The sequence below is a fragment of the Psittacula echo genome (genome assembly GCF_963264785.1).
Source record: "Psittacula echo genome assembly, chromosome: 13".
Lineage (NCBI taxonomy): Eukaryota > Metazoa > Chordata > Aves > Psittaciformes > Psittacidae > Psittacula > Psittacula echo.
In genome coordinates this window covers 3,332,620-3,349,562 of record NC_137749.1, presented here as the reverse complement: position 1 = coordinate 3,349,562, position 16,943 = coordinate 3,332,620, and the positions used below count along the sequence as shown (strand labels likewise).

At 38.8% G+C, this 16,943-nt stretch overlaps 1 protein-coding gene across 2 annotated transcripts in view; it reads left to right on the top strand.

The window, feature by feature from the left end:
• The window catches only part of SBNO1 (strawberry notch homolog 1), a 34,400-nt gene that overhangs the window by 3,060 nt on the left and 14,397 nt on the right, over positions 1-16,943 (top strand). For both annotated transcript variants that reach the window (XM_080629034.1, XM_080629035.1), the window contains exons 2-15: positions 3,601-3,734; positions 4,404-4,508; positions 6,273-6,582; positions 8,241-8,341; positions 9,280-9,376; positions 10,432-10,592; positions 11,601-11,734; positions 11,882-11,972; positions 12,907-13,068; positions 13,589-13,724; positions 13,802-13,907; positions 15,153-15,306; positions 16,352-16,534; positions 16,744-16,841. In XM_080629034.1, the coding sequence (XP_080485160.1) occupies positions 3,603-3,734; positions 4,404-4,508; positions 6,273-6,582; positions 8,241-8,341; positions 9,280-9,376; positions 10,432-10,592; positions 11,601-11,734; positions 11,882-11,972; positions 12,907-13,068; positions 13,589-13,724; positions 13,802-13,907; positions 15,153-15,306; positions 16,352-16,534; positions 16,744-16,841 (1,970 nt within the window). In that variant the 5' untranslated portion in view covers positions 3,601-3,602. The remainder of the gene's footprint in view (positions 1-3,600; positions 3,735-4,403; positions 4,509-6,272; positions 6,583-8,240; positions 8,342-9,279; positions 9,377-10,431; positions 10,593-11,600; positions 11,735-11,881; positions 11,973-12,906; positions 13,069-13,588; positions 13,725-13,801; positions 13,908-15,152; positions 15,307-16,351; positions 16,535-16,743; positions 16,842-16,943) is intronic.

Genomic DNA, 16,943 nt, shown 5'->3' with positions numbered 1-16,943 from the left:
TTGTTTTTTGCTTCTTTGTACCAAAGCTAAAATGGAGGGAGGGAGAGAGTCAGGTTGGCATGGATACATGACATACTATTAAACATGGCATTTTGGTTTTGTGTCTTTAAATCAGAAGTTATTTACATAACATGTAGTGGTAGCAAAGCTGTCTTTATCAAAGTTTTAGGCTACATTCTGCAGCAGAAGAGCACCTTATAGAAATGCTTGATGTGTTGTGATAGCCCTTGAATTGGCAGCAGTTTATAGGATTGATACAAAAGAAACTGAAGTATTGCTACTACTGGAATTCTAGAAATATAAATTTTTTTTAGCTTTATCCAACAGGTTGAGTCTTGCTCAGTGACATTGGGCAGCCCGACTAAACATAGACAACCTTATCTGCAAGATTCTGCGTGCTCACAACAGTCCTTGGATTGGTGAAATGCTTAGGGAACAGCTTGTAATATTCACAACTTTTTTATAAGTAATTTCTTTTGGAGATTTTGAAGATGTGGCAAACAGGTCCTTATATAGTATTGCCAAAGCTGAGCTGCAGAGCTTGATAAAGTCGCTTTCACTTGTGTTAACTGAGGAGCCTCCTACCTTGTAAGATTATGGAGCTGTTTCAGCTCGATAATGCTTTAGGCTTGACTAGCATATGTCACAAAAAATAAGCTGACCTATCACAGTGCAGCTTTGCCTGTATTTACTTATTTCTCCTCATTTAATTTCCTTACTGCATTAAAATTGGGGATAGGCAGCAGTGGGGCTTGGAAGTTTCACAAAGCATGAAATTGGTGCGAAGTATTCAGTGACTTATAATGTAAAAATTCTAGAAGTCCCGAATTCCTTTTGTTCCAGTTTCAAACAATGCAGCTTTGTTCCTAGTGTACAGAAACAAAATAAGTGAAACTAGTCAAACTTCCATTGTCCAAACTGTCTGACACAAATAAACCATTGCTGCTGTTCTACTTGCTTTTTGCTGGATTGTTAACAATTGCTAAGCTTTAAGACTTAAATTTGGGGTTAGTGTGGGAGATGCAGCTGGGGGATTTCTTATGTGAAAAGAACCATGTTAGGAAAGGGATGCTTCTAAACTGAAGATACTCATTCTGGCCTTGTAGGAATTCCTACACTGATTTCTATCACTCAGTACCTCATGAAAGCTGAAATGAGCAATTAGGTTATTACCGCTACAAATACTTTTTTTCTGAGCTTGGTGAAGCAATCTCAGGCTATCCATGGTGGTTTTAAAGGTTAAAAACATAGAGATCAGTATTATCATAGCTCTGTTAAACTTGACTTGAAACAGAGTTGTTGGGTTGTGGCACTGTTTTAGGATGGTTAGGGAGGATGTGTTTTTATGTGGTGTTGGCCTGTTTTTTTCTAGCCTTGGTTTTGTTTTGAGTCTGAACTTCATAGAAAGGCCTTAACTTCCAGTCTACCTTTGCAATATGTGATCTTGAGTAATTTTTTGTGGTGCTAGCTCTCTTTTAAGTAAGCACCCCAAGTTTCTGTCTATGCCTTTATTCAGTAGAGCGGCTTATCTCTCAACCAAGTTTTGATCATATCTTCTCTTAGAGCTGGTGTCATCAAAACTACATATGGACTAAATAACTTCATAACTGGCGTTTTTTCCTTGGTACATTTGAACAGTTTTGTTTATTTGACCATGTAGAGCAAAGGTGTTGTACTGTGTGGAAGAGTGCTCCTGCCCCTTTCCCAAATAGACACTGTAGGGTTATGAATGTGAAGTGTTTTGGAGCTGCTGTTTTGAAGGGGTAACCCATCTTAATTCACCTTTTGTGGACAAATTAATCTCAATGCTCTGAAGTTCCTAACACCAAAAATACTGATGAGTTGTAATCTTTGTAAACTCACCTGTTTCTAATCAGCAAACAGTTCTGTAAGGTTCTAAACTTAGCTATGAGCCTTGCTGTTAATATTTCAGTCTGAAAATTAAGGATTTATCCTACCCAATTAATACATATGTGAGATCGCCTTGTTTTGAGATGAGGCACTTAATCCTCCTGCAAGGTAGAGCTGACAGTCTGTTCTTACTCATTTTTTATGACCCATTCAAGGTTCTAGGAGATAGACTAGTGGGAGGTGACATCCTTTGAAGGAGCTGCCATGTTAATTAAATCTGCTAGATGTCTTTATTTCTTAGTATCTTTTGTGTCTGATAAATTGGCAGAATGGCCTGGTTTGTAATTATGTGATCACCTCAAATGCCTTTAAAAAAGTAGAATCTAGTTTTGACACAGCAAGTGGTGTTCAGTGGAATTGGGTGAGATCAGTAGCTGACCCACCAATTACTGCTTGTTGCTTCGCTATTCTTCTAGGTAGTGCAGTGTTTTGATGCTTCAAAATATGTCTTCCCCTTGTCCCAGTACCTTACATCCACTGCTTCAATTGTGGTGCCACCATTTTAGTCCACTGAAAGAAGGTTTCTTTCTACTATTGTACAGACTAAAACTAGGAAGAATAAGAATTATGTGCCTGAGGCTTAACTTAGCACATTTGGCAGAACAGGTAATTCTTGTAATGAGTTATGTGTGTGACCAAGCAGCTGGATGTGGCTTAGCTGTACATGTAAAGGAGGACAAGCAAGTGAATGCTGATTCGGAGTCTGTGAATGAGTGTATCTAAAATGCCAATAAATATTTTTGTGCTCTTGCCTCCTTTAGAGTAGGTGTTCATCTTTGTTAGGTTTTGGTGTTTTGTTACCAGTGGATGTTACAGGGGGTGTAGAGGAAAAGGGAAATAAATCTCTATTGAGGTATAGAATATATAACCAACAGCTCAAGTTATATGGTCTCATGTAATTTTTGTCTTAGTACTAACACAAATGGGCTTCCTTCTTAAGGAAGCAAAACATGTTATGTTCTGTCTTAATCTGAAAACAGAGTATTTGGCTTTTTTAACAGGGTTTTACACTGTCTAGAATAGCTTTTTGAAGTTAATTTTGCTCGTCCTACACATAAAGGAGTCTGTGACCTGATGTTAGTGTCCTATTTAATATGTAGTTAACATACTACAATAATGGAACATTGGTTCTTTCCCCTATGCAAAACAATTTCTCATATGAATCAATTACTACCTAGTGTAATGGCAATCAAGAAAGAAAAGCTTTCCTTATAAGCTTTTTATCGCTAACTTGTTGTTACAAGATAAACTAAATGAGTTTTAATTGTGCTTCTCTAGTGCAGTGCGTTTCACTGACAAAGACTCTAGCATTAGCATAACACAGTCTCACCGTTTTCTGCCTCTTGTAGTTCTTGTAATGCTCAAAAGCGTGGTGCAACAAAGACCAGAAAAGGCTTATTTTTTCTTTTTAAGTTTATGGGTATGATAGCATCTTCTGTAGTAAACTGCTTAATTCTTCCTGCTTCTAAATATGGTGGCTATATTGAAAAGATTTAAAAAACAAAATAGAGGAAAAATCCACAAATGAACAAAAGAGCCAGAACAAATCTGGAAAGTGAAACTGTGTGTACAAGAGAGCGCATCGTGTACGCCCTTAAATGCAGGAAGGGGAACTTCAATTGTGAGTATGTGTGTGTGCACAAAGTCAGAACGAAATGTAACTGGTATTTGTGTTTCTAATTCTTTTAGAGATGGTGGAGCCAGGACAAGATCTGTTGCTTGCTGCTTTGAGTGAGAGTGGAATCAGTCCAAATGACCTGTTTGATATTGACTCTCCGGATGTGGTTCTTGCAACTTCAGCACCAACTCCAGCTGTTCAGCAGGTTAAAACAAGAGCATAGGTGTTTGCTATAGGACAGAAGAGCTTCTACCTGATGTACTGAGGGGGGCTGGAGGGAGCATCCATGGCAAATAGTTAATGAATGTGGAGTTTTCATAAATTTCTTGCTTCGTAGTACTGAGGTTGGAAAATGACTAGTTAATTAATTTTGAACTTTTATACAAAAAAAGCAATCTGAAATGCACTATTTAGGTCAGTATAACCATAAATATACTTAACTTCTGAGCATTAAAGGGTGGCCTGCTGTCATGTATCCATGGAGAACTCAAACATCACTGGAGTCTAACTGCTCTCCTATGAAATGTGTGAAAAAAGTGTAATACAATACAGTGTTTAAGCTCCATGACAGCATTCAGTTATTTCATAATTGACTGTTTCAGCCATAGACTGGGAACAGCAGTACGCTGAACAGTGATATCACACAACTAATTACATTTTTACCTCAGTTAACTAACAAAGTGTTGTACGTTTAACTTCTCTGGATGTGAAATTGACCTCTTGCTGATCTTTATTTTCAGTGAAGCCTTTGTTAATGGGCACAGTTGAGGACCTCTCTGTTAACTTCCCTGTTCTGTGGGTGGATATTTACTCTTAAGGTTTCTTTCCCTGCTAATATTAAAGTTTCCTGATGCTTACTTTCTTTCCTCTGCAGTCAGTGCCACTTAGTGCTTTAGAACTAGGTTTGGAGACTGAGGCCACAGCTGCTGTGAAGCAAGAACCAGAGACTGTATCGACTCCAGCCTTATTAAATGTTCGGGTAAGGACTGGTACTTCAAGGTTTTACATGTATTATTGTGGTGGGTTAACCTTGGTGGGACATCAGGTGCTCTTTCACTCCCCCGTCCTCAACTGGATGGGGGAAAAATGATGCAAGACTTGTGGGCCGAGATAAGGACAGGGAGATCAGCAGTTAGTGTCACAGTCAAAACAGACTTGACTTGGGGAAAGTAATTTATTGCCAGTTATCACTGGAATAGGATAATGAGAGCTCTGTCTCTGCTGCTGCTTCCTCCTCACGCTCATTCCTTGCTCCAGCAGCTCCTTCACAAACTTTTCCAATGTGGATCATTCTCCTAGACCACAGTTCTCCACAAACTGCCTCATTGTGGGCCCTTCCCATGGGGCACAGTCCTTCAAGAACAGACGGTTCCAATGTGGGTCCCTCCTTTGCCTCAGATCCTGCCAGAAAACCTGCCCCTCTCCAAAGGGTCATGATGTGCCCAAAGGACAAGCATCTGCTCTTGCATGGGGCCCTCCATGAGCTGCAGGTGGACAGCCTGGAGCACCTCCTCCCTTCCTTCCTTGTTGACGGTGGAGCCTGCAGAGTTGTTTTCTTGCATGCTCTCACTCCTTTCTCCCAGTTGTTGATTGCACAGTAGTTCTTCCTCCCATCTTAAATATGCGTTGTGGTTTAGACCCAGCTGATAACTCAGCACCACGCAGCCGCTCACTCACAACCCCCCTTCTTCCTTCTGGGCAGGATGGGGAGGAGAATCAGAAGAATGTAAATCTCACGGGTTGAGATAGCACTTCGGTTATTAAACTGTTATCTGCTACTAATAATAATAATGATAAGTGAAATAACAGGGAGAGAGAATATAAAACTAAAAGGGAAAAGTCAAAAAACCCAATAAATACAAGTAATGCACAGTACAATTGTTCAGCACCCACCGATGCCCAGCCTGAGCAGCAATCAGTCCCTTCTGGGTAACTCCCCCCGGTTTCTATACTGGGCATAACAAGCTATAGTATGGAATACCCCTGTGGCTAGTTCTGGTCAGGTCTCTGCTCCCTCTTGGCTTCTTCTTCCCCTCCTCGCTGGTAGAGCACGAGAGACTGAAAAGTCCTTGATGGAGACAAGCTCTGCTCAGCAACAACTAAAACATGGGTGTCTTATCAGCATGTTCTCACACTAAAGCCAAAACACTGTACTAGCTATGATGGGTTCAGCCTTGACCAGCTGTGGGTTCATCTTACAGAAGGCTGGAACTGGCTCTGTTGGACGTGGGGAAGGCTTCTGGCATTTTCTCACAGAAGCCACCCCTGCAGCCTAACCTTGCCACATAAACCCAATACAGTGTATTAGTAAAATGTAATGAGAGAGGTGGGACTGTGAAGTGCCAGTTGGCCATCATCTCAATTCTACTTGTACTGAGACTGTGAAAGCTTAGCAAGTGTGCAGATAGTGTATGTATTTGAAATTCTCAGCATAGGGTCCCTATACCTGCAGTAGTCATGTCTCGTACCTAGGCAATGAATCCTTCATCCTATTTTATATTTCCTTTAAAATGTAAAAATACCATGCAAGACCACGTATGGCAGTGTATTGATAGACACTTCTTGCTCAGACTGTTGCACTACGAGATAGTTACTCTTAACATCTTCAGCATGTTATATGAAGGCATTTCTTTTTACAAATGTTTTAAAAACTGATGACTTCTTGTCCTCTAGATGAAAGGCTACTAAAGTCTGCTCTTTCTCACTGTCTTCTGAAAATTTCCCTTTTGTTTTTTGTTGCTAGCAACCACCATCCACCACAACCTTTGTGCTGAATCAAATAAATCAGCTTCCAACTTTGGGGACTACACTAGTGATGACAAAAACCACACCTGTTACAACTACAAGGCAGACTATCACTGTAGCAAAAATCATTCAGACCAGCACAACTACTCGTCCCTCGGTTGCAGCACCAGCAGTTCGCAATGCCTTGACCACTGCACCTTCGAAGGACCAGATTCAGCTGAAAGATCTGCTGAAGAACAATAGTCTTAATGAACTCATGAAATTGAAGCCACCTCCTAATATTGCCCAGCCAGTAGCAACTGCAGCAAGTGAGTTTTCCTTTTAATTCGTATTTTTCTAGGCAAATAGTGAAATAACAGAATGTGCAGGTCTTTGCATGTCTTGTGTTTTTGTTGATCAGTAGAATATCACAGTTAAATTAAATGGTCCAGAAAACCTGATAAATTCTGTTTTAACTGGAATACTGTTAGCGTTCAGGGTGAAATAATACAGAAAGGCTTTTAAAAATAACTAAGCTCTTGATTTACTGTAAGGAATGAGGAAGATTTACATTTTTAGACTGCAGTTGGCAAATTGGTGAAATTAATTTGTGAACATTACTGAAGTTGATGTAGCTATCTTGAGTCTACATCACTTTCTGTTCTACTGTATAGTTGCTGTGGAACTATGACAAATTAGTACTTTTTTCCACTGTCTCTAAGATATACTGATCTTATAGGCGGGATTGGAAGTAACCTATTTTTCCATATGCAGATAGAGCATGCAGTAGATGAAGCTGTCTGTTAGGGCTGAAACAAAAAGAAGGATATGCCTCCATTTCATTGCTTTCTGTTATGGAGTGGTTGTCAAAATTGAGATACCAACTGAAGCTGGGAGGGGGGGTGAAGGAGTGAGGAAGAGGAGGGGGAGAAGGTTTTATAGGACTGACTTATCCCCTTGGTGCTAAATGAAAACTCACAGGAGCAGTAAGTAGTAGGTAACATCAGTGCACAGTAGCTGTTGTAGTGGCACAGCTGCAGAAAGTAGTTGAATCTGTAGCCTTCTGTATTAAGTGAAAAGGAGGTGTGCAACTTCTAGAACTGCATTTTGTGTCCTTGTGTTTCTGGATCTTTCTTTGTGGTTATAAAACCCCAAATGCTTGTAGGAAATTCAAGGGCAGATCAGCTCTTGGAAGGCACCATGGTCTTTTCACACAATTCAGGCAGCAGGAGTTCTAGATTGTAACATTTTGAGAAGTTAAATTATGCAGCTTCTTTGAGGAGAAACTTTATTTGTGCAGTTGTCTTAATTGTTTTTTAGGGACAATTATGCTAAATTTATTACATGCATTGACTGTCAATCAATGTGATGGAAATCTGACAGCTGCTCTCAATGCTTTACATCTACCCTTGTGTAAATTGTTTCAGTTCTGTATAAGCCCTATTGCCAGATGCTTCCAAATGTGACAGAGGACAGGGAAGTTAATAAATTGTCTTCTTGAAAGATCCTGCTATAAACTTTAAACAGCTGAGTCCGAAGTGTTGACTTTTTGTTTTACAGATATAATTGTAGTTTGTCCTGAGGTGGTAAATGCCGCTAGATCAAGTAATCTCATTTCTGTTAAAACACTGGACTTTCTGGTTTGTTATGAAACTTCAAAGGCTCACAAGATGGAGTATTTCTAAGTATTATGTATAGATTTGGTTAAGGTCTGAATTATTTCAGTATTGAAACTAATACACAGCTGGTCACAATATCACTGTTGGATGCAGTGGTATTGCATAGGAAGCTTCGTCAGTCAACGAAGTAACAGGATTTATCTCCTTGCTGAGATACTTTCTAATCTAGACAAAAATAGTAGCACACTGATGCTTTAAGAACACAATAGATGTTTTAAAGTTCTCTTACTGTTTATTAATAGGGAAGAATGTGAATTGGAGTCAATGTTTGAAGGCAATTCCTATAAAACACGGCTTTTCTTTTGTAGCTGATCTAAGCAATGGTGCCGTGAAGAAGGAGGCTTCCACAAAAGAGGTAGCAAGAATATGGATAAATGATATTAAAATGAGAAGTTTTTCCCCTACTATGGTAAGTAGTACAAATAGTTAATTTGCCAAATGTATATTTCACTGGCCACAACCCCCTGTGACTAATTTTGGTAGTTACTCATATCTGCCTTTTGTGTGGTGAAGTTACTGAGCGCATCTGTTTGTTCATAAGATTAGTTTCCCCACTGGATGAATACTTGGTTAAATGATTAAAACTAGCAGCTGTGTAGAGCAGACTATCTGTATAAAAAATGACAATTCCAAGAAATTACTGTCCTTAACAGAACCTCATTTTGTGGATAAAGGGTGTGCTCAGTGCGAGCTGATAAGCTACCACTTTGTGATTTAAGACATTTTCTTTTAAAATATCCCTATTCATGTAACTAGAAATGAGGAAGTCAGAAGGCTTTATCTAGCTTGGCTGACCTGGTCACTTTGATTTCAGATGTAATTTGAGTATGAGTACTTTAAAATGTTAACTTATTGATCAAGATGACAGTATGAAATGGATAAAACTCAGATTTCAGAGAGTACTGGATAGAACTGTGGTTATTGTAACTATTCCCTGAAGTTGTGAAGTTACGTAATGAATGTAGGAAGTGCAGGAGACTGCATGGGAGCACTTAAAAGTTGGGGTTTGGCCATTAACTGTTGGTGTTTTCAAGGCAGTTTTCTTTAAGTCAGTTTGGATTTAATATGCTCTAAGAAGTGTTTCTTTTCACTCTGCTTATGTGAATTTGGAATACTTTCTTCTCCTTGTGAAGGAAAGGAAGTTCTCTGCCTGTGTGTCTTTAAAGGGTTGTTCAGAGTGTAGTATCTAGAATTGGGTCTGTAGTTTTCCCAGCTGCTCACTGGTTCACATAGTACGTGTGTTAAAACATTCAAGTGCAGGTTTGTGCTCATTTCATATGTTAATTGCCAGAATATAGAGTATGAGCAATGTGCTGTTTGACTAATGCAGGTATTTCTCTATTCTAGAAAGTGCCAGCAGTAAAAGAAGAGGAGGAGCCTGAGGAAGAAGATGAAGAAGAAATGGGCCATGCAGAAACTTATGCTGAGTATATGCCAATAAAACGTACGACCTCATGGTTTTTTACGTCAAAAGGCTGAAATGTTTTGTGAGCTAATTTGTTGCTAACTCTTCTGTAGTTACTAGCACCAAAAACCAGATAGGTTACTACCCGAATCAAATGAAAATGACCTGAATTTGTTGTGGGTTTTCCTATGAGAGTTTTCTGTTTTATAGTGTTTTGTTTTGGAAGGTATGCAAATTTCTATAATAGAAAAGGCGTTCTTTAGCATATCTTTGAGCAGCACTTGCTTTAGAAACATGACTTATGAGCTCTTTCTTTACCCATGTAAAGATGGTTTGTGCCTCAGCAGAGGAAATTTTGCAAAGGGATTAAGTGGTCACTTAAGAATCTAGTTTGAGTTTTCTGGTGTAACACTACCCTAAGCACCTTCTTCCTGCATTGTTCCTGACTGACTTTAGAGCTGGTTAAAACAGAAAAGTGAATATTTTACTGCTGTTAATGGCCATCTGCTCTTTTTTTTCCTCCTCTTTATTGTAATCAGTGACAAAAAGTTGTAATCTTGTTTTGTGGGTGCATGGCTGACCTACTGTAAAAACAAGGCAAAAGGGTTTGCATGGAGTTTGTAGCTAAATGGTTAATTTTTATTGTCACTGGTGAGCTCTGTCAGCAATTAAACCATGTCTGGTCTAAATCTTTTCTCATACCGCTTAAAACCAGCGCTGTATAAATAGTGTGAAGAATGTTGCTTTTGTGATTCTGGCATCTTGAGGCTGCCTCTGGCCTTTTGGGAAGGCAAGGTTCAGACCATTTCTTCTCAAACATGTCAAGTACTCCAATACTTTAATTTTCTATTAACTGAATTTTATCTAATTTCATAAAAATTGGGGAAGGTGGTGAAAATAGCAACAAATTTAAGATAGCAGTTCTTCAGGTTGAGGTTTGAGTATTCCTTTATGGGATGCAGTTTAACTCTTGACATACTATTGCGCCAAAATGTGGTGATTCCTGCCTTTGCAACAGACAGTTGTAATTTGTTTTGGTAAATATAATAACGGTACTATGTTTTCATCTTCTCCCTTCTTCCCTTTTCAACCAGTAAAAATTGGTCTACGCCACCCTGACCCAGTAGTGGAAACCAGCTCATTATCCAGTGTAACTCCTCCTGATGTGTGGTACCAGACATCAATATCAGAAGAAACAATTGATAGTGGCTGGTTGTCAGCTCTGCAGCTTGAAGCAATCACTTACGCAGCCCAGGTATGGGAGACATTAGTACAGCTTAAAAGCTAACATAGAATTTAAGAAGAAAAACTATTCTCTGACAAGTGCAGCTATGTCAGTTTTATAAGGAGATAAAGTAAGAAGAGCTTAAAGGTTTGAGTTGCATTAGAAGGCATCAGGTAAGCTTCAGATAAATGTGAGGTAATACACCTAGAAAAGCTTTGTCTAAGCCACTTCCATGATGCTGATCTCAAACTGTCTTAAAACTCAGGAAGGACCTCTTAGTCATTACTTTTATTTCTCTGAAATAACTTAATGGCTGCAGTAGCAGCAGGTTAGGAAGGTCAACACTGGCATCACTGGGATGAGCACAGAGAACAAGACTGGGTGTTATTTTGTTGCTGTCTTAAGCTTCAGTGGGCCCGCGTGAGATGTTGTGCTTGTAGCCCTGTGTCAGGGAGGAAGGTGGTGAAGTTAGAAGATGACTAAAATGGTCACAGGAGGGATGAAGGTGCCTCTTGAAAAGAGACTAATGAGGCTGGGGCACTGGGCTAGAGAGGATTAAAATTAAGGGGCATGAAATCAAGTTTTATATAATCGGGAAGGCAGCGGAATGCCACAAACAAGAACAGAGCAGAACGTGGTGAAACTGATAGGAAATCAGTTTAAAGTGAATGCAAGAATACATCTTTACATAGGCAATGGACCTCTGGGTCTTGCTGCCACAAAAGGCTGTGGAGGGGCACATCAGAGGGTTAAAAAAAGCAGCCAGTGTAGTAGTAGGCACTAAAAGAATTACAGATATATACAGCAATTTTACAGCAGCTCTGGGTGCTGAAGGGGATAATGGACCACATAAAGCAGTTCATAGGCTCATATGCTCTCCCTAGATAAAATCCCTTCTTTCTGCTGTCAGGAGGCTGCTTGGCTGGGTGGACCACTGGTCTCATCCAATAGGATGTTTCTTATGTTTGCTTATTTCTGACAATCCACAGTGATGTGTTCTGGAGAATGAGTGCAAGTTTTTTGTTCTTTCTCCTACAGCAACATGAAACATTCCTGCCCAATGGAGACAGAGCTGGATTCTTGATAGGTGACGGTGCTGGTGTAGGAAAAGGAAGGACCATAGCTGGAATAATCTATGAAAATTACTTGTTAGGCAGAAAAAGAGCAGTCTGGTAAGTGTGTCAGGATTTGTCAGAGCAGACACTGTAGTGACCATAGTACTTAGATTCAGTGTGATCTGTCTTCTGACATGTTCTAGCAAGTGCTTTCTGAACTTCTGCTGTAACTTACAGAATATATGCTTTGTTTTATATCTTCAGGTTTAGCGTGTCAAATGATCTGAAATACGATGCCGAAAGAGATTTGAGAGATATTGGAGCAAAAAACATATTGGTTCATTCATTAAACAAGGTGTGGAAACTTTTTACTATGTACAGTTGAGGCAAAACTTTAGGTACGCTTGTGTGACGAGTTGTGCATGTTGACTGTTCTAAGAGCAAGAATGTATTAATTTCAATGCATTTGCTGTGTAGGTCTTGTTTGACAGGCTTTAATCTTGCGAAGAGCCCAACAGTGCTTGAAGTTAATCATGTAAATAGGCCCTATTGTAGGGTTAAGTCTTAGCATGTGATGTTTTTTAAAATGCTATTGAAGCTACTGTTGCTATTACTAGTATTTTCTTTAAATCTTTAGACTTTGTAGCATTTGCATTTTTTCCTTTCTATCTCCTAGCACCCATTTTATAGGTACTACATTTTGTGTGTAATACTTGAATAATAGGCTTCCTCAGTAACTTATTAAAGCAGCAGTGACGTGCAGTTATTTTTGGTGACTCTTCTCAGGATTAGCCACTTAAATTGTGAAGTGTGATTACTGGTTGGATTTACTGAACTTAAAAGTTTGGTTTAAGTTAATATTTTTGCTTTGTGAAGTCTTAATTTCTAAAATACTACTAAATACTACTTTCTAAAATAGTAAAAAGCTTTAGAAATTGTCATTTATGGTGGTAGCTATAAATACACTTGACCTGTTAGCTCTAAGGCATGCATTGAAGCTAAAATCTTAATTGTATTTAAGGAGACCATGTAGTCAAAGAATGTGGCTGTTAATCTTTTGAGGCCTCAGATCTAGTCTTCCATAAGTACGTATTTAAGTAAGGCCCTGCATAACCCGTTAACCACATCATCACCATATGCGAGCCATGCCATCATCATGATGTAGGGATACAGGTACACAGATACAAAGTGTACACACCTTTCCATTAAGACCACCGGCATCCCTTAACCATGTAGTAGGTAGGATCTCTTCTGAATAATTCCTGTAATTTCTTATCTTTTTATTGCAGTTCAAGTATGGGAAAATTTCTTCCAAACATAATGGAAGTGTGAAGAAAGGGGTCATCTTTGCTACCTACTCTTCTCTTATTGGTGAAAGTCAGTCTGGTGGTAAATACAAAACCAGATTAAAGCAGCTTCTTCACTGGTGCGGCGAAGACTTTGATGGAGTCGTATCCTTTATATCTGGAGTTCAGTTGATTGTAACCAAATTGCTCTTTAAGCTCACATCCCTAAAGATACTTTGGTACTTTTATTTGCTGATATTTTTAAGTGCTGTTCTTTGTTCCTGATTGTGTGCATGCGCTGACATTGGACTTGAAGCTTTACAAACCTCGTGCCAAATCTACTACCATTGTATTGTTGCCACACAACTCTGATACAAGAGTGAAGCTTCTGCTTTCTCTATAAAGAACACATAAAATACAAGTGTGATATTTAAGAACCGTAAGCTTACACTGAAGTTTTCTTCAGTGAGTTCTTAAAATTCTGAGTATTTACCACATCTTAAAGAACTCAAGTGTTGCTAATTGTGCTCTTAAGTGCTTCCTAGCTAAATACTTTTCCCAAGGCATTTAGTGAAAAATATGACCAGCATCTTTCTGAGTTTATCGTTTACTGCTGCCATCTCTTGTGATTACCACACTTCTGGTTTAGCTGTGGGACCAAGTTTTTTCCTTAATTACAGTTCAGATTGTATTTGATGAGTGTCATAAAGCAAAGAATCTATGTCCTGTTGGTTCCTCAAAACCAACAAAAACAGGTCTGGCTGTATTGGAACTTCAGAATAAACTTCCGAAAGCCAGGGTTGTTTATGCCAGTGCCACAGGTATGTACTACTTGGTTTGCATTTAATGTCTCTGCATGCTTTTAATGGCACTGCTACTGAGTGTGTTCTTCTCCTAGGTGCGTCTGAGCCAAGAAATATGGCATATATGAACCGTCTTGGAATATGGGGTGAAGGAACTCCTTTTAGGGAATTCAGTGATTTTATTCAGGCTGTTGAAAGAAGGTAATGTTTCAAAGAGCTATAGCAAGAACACATATGGTTGACTATGCTTTCCAGTTCCTTTGTCTTCACTCACTCCTAGTCCTCTGCAAATTTGTCCTGTCATACTAATAACTTTACATTTCTGCTAGATTTAGAAGCTAGAATCAATTTGTGTTATGTAGTGAAAAATGGGGTGTTTCTCTTGCACTCAGAAAAGTTTGCGATCTTTAGAGGCTTGCTAGGAAAACAGCCCTCTTAAAATGTGGGTGTTATGCAACGAAAATAGTTTGCTCATCATGAAATCACATTGTATGTACTGAGTATGCTCAGTTGATGCTTCACTATATGCAGAAGCCCTCTGATGCTTATGCATTCAGCTTAGGCAGTTGAACAGGAAGAAGTCTTGCTCTTATGTTTTCTGGCATAAGAACCTAGTTCAGGAAGAATTATGTATGCTGTTGCAAGGTGCTTTGTATTTCAGAGCTTATTAAAAGAACTAAATGTGAGAGGTCAATAGAAAATGCAGCTGCTACATTCGTTGGTAGATGAGCATCTTAATATATTATGTTTTGCCTACTTAAAAAGAATTTTAAACACTTCAAAATGCTGCAGTAGAGCTTAGTATGCATCTTCTTGTGTAGCATCTACATGATGCATGACTTTTCTAGACTGTGCAAGTGTAGTCTCCACTTCATTACTGAGCCACGTATTAAATGAGCAATAATGAAATTACAGGCCCAAGCTTGTAAGTTAGCTCTGCAGTTGACTTTGTGCTCTCAAGGTATTGCTGAAGGTGTGTTGCTGCTGAAGAGGATTTAAGTTACCTACTAGCTTAATTATCTTCATACCACCATAAATCTGAATAGCTTAGTACAGTTTATTATTTTAAGTCTTCACTGGAGTTTATAAAATTGCAGTGCCAGCTTTTGTTATATATATATATTAAGACCAACAAAACTATCCAGTTACAGTTTAAGGTACTGTCTCCTAATGCATGCTAGGGGAAAAGTAACTATTGAGTGTTTATACTTCTTGGGATACAGTTAATAATCACAAAGCAGGGATACAGTTTTATATGAAGGCCCCCTGATTGGATGTATTTAACAAAGCAGTACTAATGATTTTGGAAATGTATTCCTTCACATTTATAAGCATGTTACTTTCTTCTAAAGCACTTCAGTAATTTTGGGTTGTGGTTTTGTTTTGGTTTTTGAATCTTTGCTCTTGACAATTCTAATACTGACTTAATTTATTCCTTTATTTTAGAGGTGTTGGTGCCATGGAAATAGTTGCTATGGATATGAAGCTGAGAGGAATGTACATAGCAAGACAGTTGAGTTTTTCAGGTGTAACTTTCAAAATTGATGAAGTTCTGCTTTCACAGGAATATGTTAAAATGTACAATAAATCTGTGAAACTGGTAAGCATACTCTTTTGCATTTGCTTTCTGTATTGAGTTCAGAGAGGCTGAAGTTACTTGGTTTAAACTTGATTGCTCCTGAAACAGGCTTTTGTGAGATAGGCATGGCATCTTCTTGTCTCAGTGTGAAGGTTTCTCCCTTTAAGACTTGGCGAAAGCTGTTAATTCTTGTTCTGAGTTATGAAAGCTGCATCTTCCGGTATCTACCAAATCCACTGCCTTCTAGTAGTACTTCAGAGTTTAGTCATTGCAGCCTAAGATAAGGCTGCTCACCTATTAGTTGTATTTTGTGCTCCAGTCTTCCCCCTTTAGGCAACTGAGCTGAGAACAAGCTGCAAAACGTTAGACAGGCTGCATGCTCTTGTAGTTAAACAGTACAGGGTGATAGTTTTAATCACGTGGCAGATGAAATCTAAAGCATTGAAGCTTTGATTCCCTTTAAAGTTTGTTCACCTGCAGGTTATGTTTTCATGTTGTTCTTGTTTTGTCCCTATGCAAAGCTGAATGTGTTTCTCTGGAGTACACATTCATAGAATCATAGAATAAAAATACTTACTCCTTGGACAAAGATTAAAATAAGCAGGGTCTTTACCTGCTTAAGAGGTGCTTAAGCACAACTTAATTCATATTTAATGGCTACCAGAATAAAACTTTATCTTTGACAGGTATATAACAGCACTTTCTTATGGATGTTGTTTAGAAGAATTGCTAAGCTTGTGTCCAAGGCTTACTTTACCTATTCTGGAAACAACTGCTGTAACACAGTGTTGTAGAAACGAAGGCAGTGGGGTTTTTCTCTTCTTGGGATCTTGCTTTATACTTAATGTAAATGTATCTGCTTTTCATTATGAGAGTAATTATCTTCCGAGTTTACTAAGCTTAGCTATGTTTTTTTGTGAGCTTTGCTTGATCTATACCAAGTTTCCTTGTCTTTCAGTCCCATAGCACTGTGACTTTAAACTCTTGTCTTTATTTGGCTATTGAACAATGTACCTGTGTGCCCTTGAAATGTGACATGCAAAGCCATTAATGTTTTCTTCCTCAGTGGGTCAGTGCTAGAGAGAGGTTTCAGCAAGCAGCCGACCTTATTGATGCAGAACAACGAATGAAGAAGTCCATGTGGGGTCAGTTTTGGTCAGCTCACCAGAGGTTCTTCAAGTACCTTTGCATAGCATCTAAAGTGAAGAGGGTGGTGCAGCTGGCACGGGAAGAAATCAAGAATGGGAAGGTAAGTTGATCAAGGCCTATATTTAAATACCTTTGTTAAAGGTAAAGCCATCGGATTTTTACTGTTTATAATATAAGTATTTTCAGACATAGTAGCATGGTTTTGTACTCTATGGTATTGAAGCTATTTAATGAGCAGGAATTCAGGCAAAAATAAACTTACAAGTCAGTGATCTTATTAACAACGTCTTGTGTTCACTTGTCCTTCAGTGTGTTGTTATTGGCCTGCAGTCAACAGGAGAAGCAAGAACATTAGAAGCTTTGGAGGAAGGTGGTGGTGAACTGAATGACTTTGTTTCTACAGCAAAGTAAGCCTGAAGTCTTAAAACTGTTCTTTACAAAACTAACCTTAATCCAGTTTAATGTTTGTCCTTTCATGTGTAAAACATGCACCAGTGCACAGAAACGTG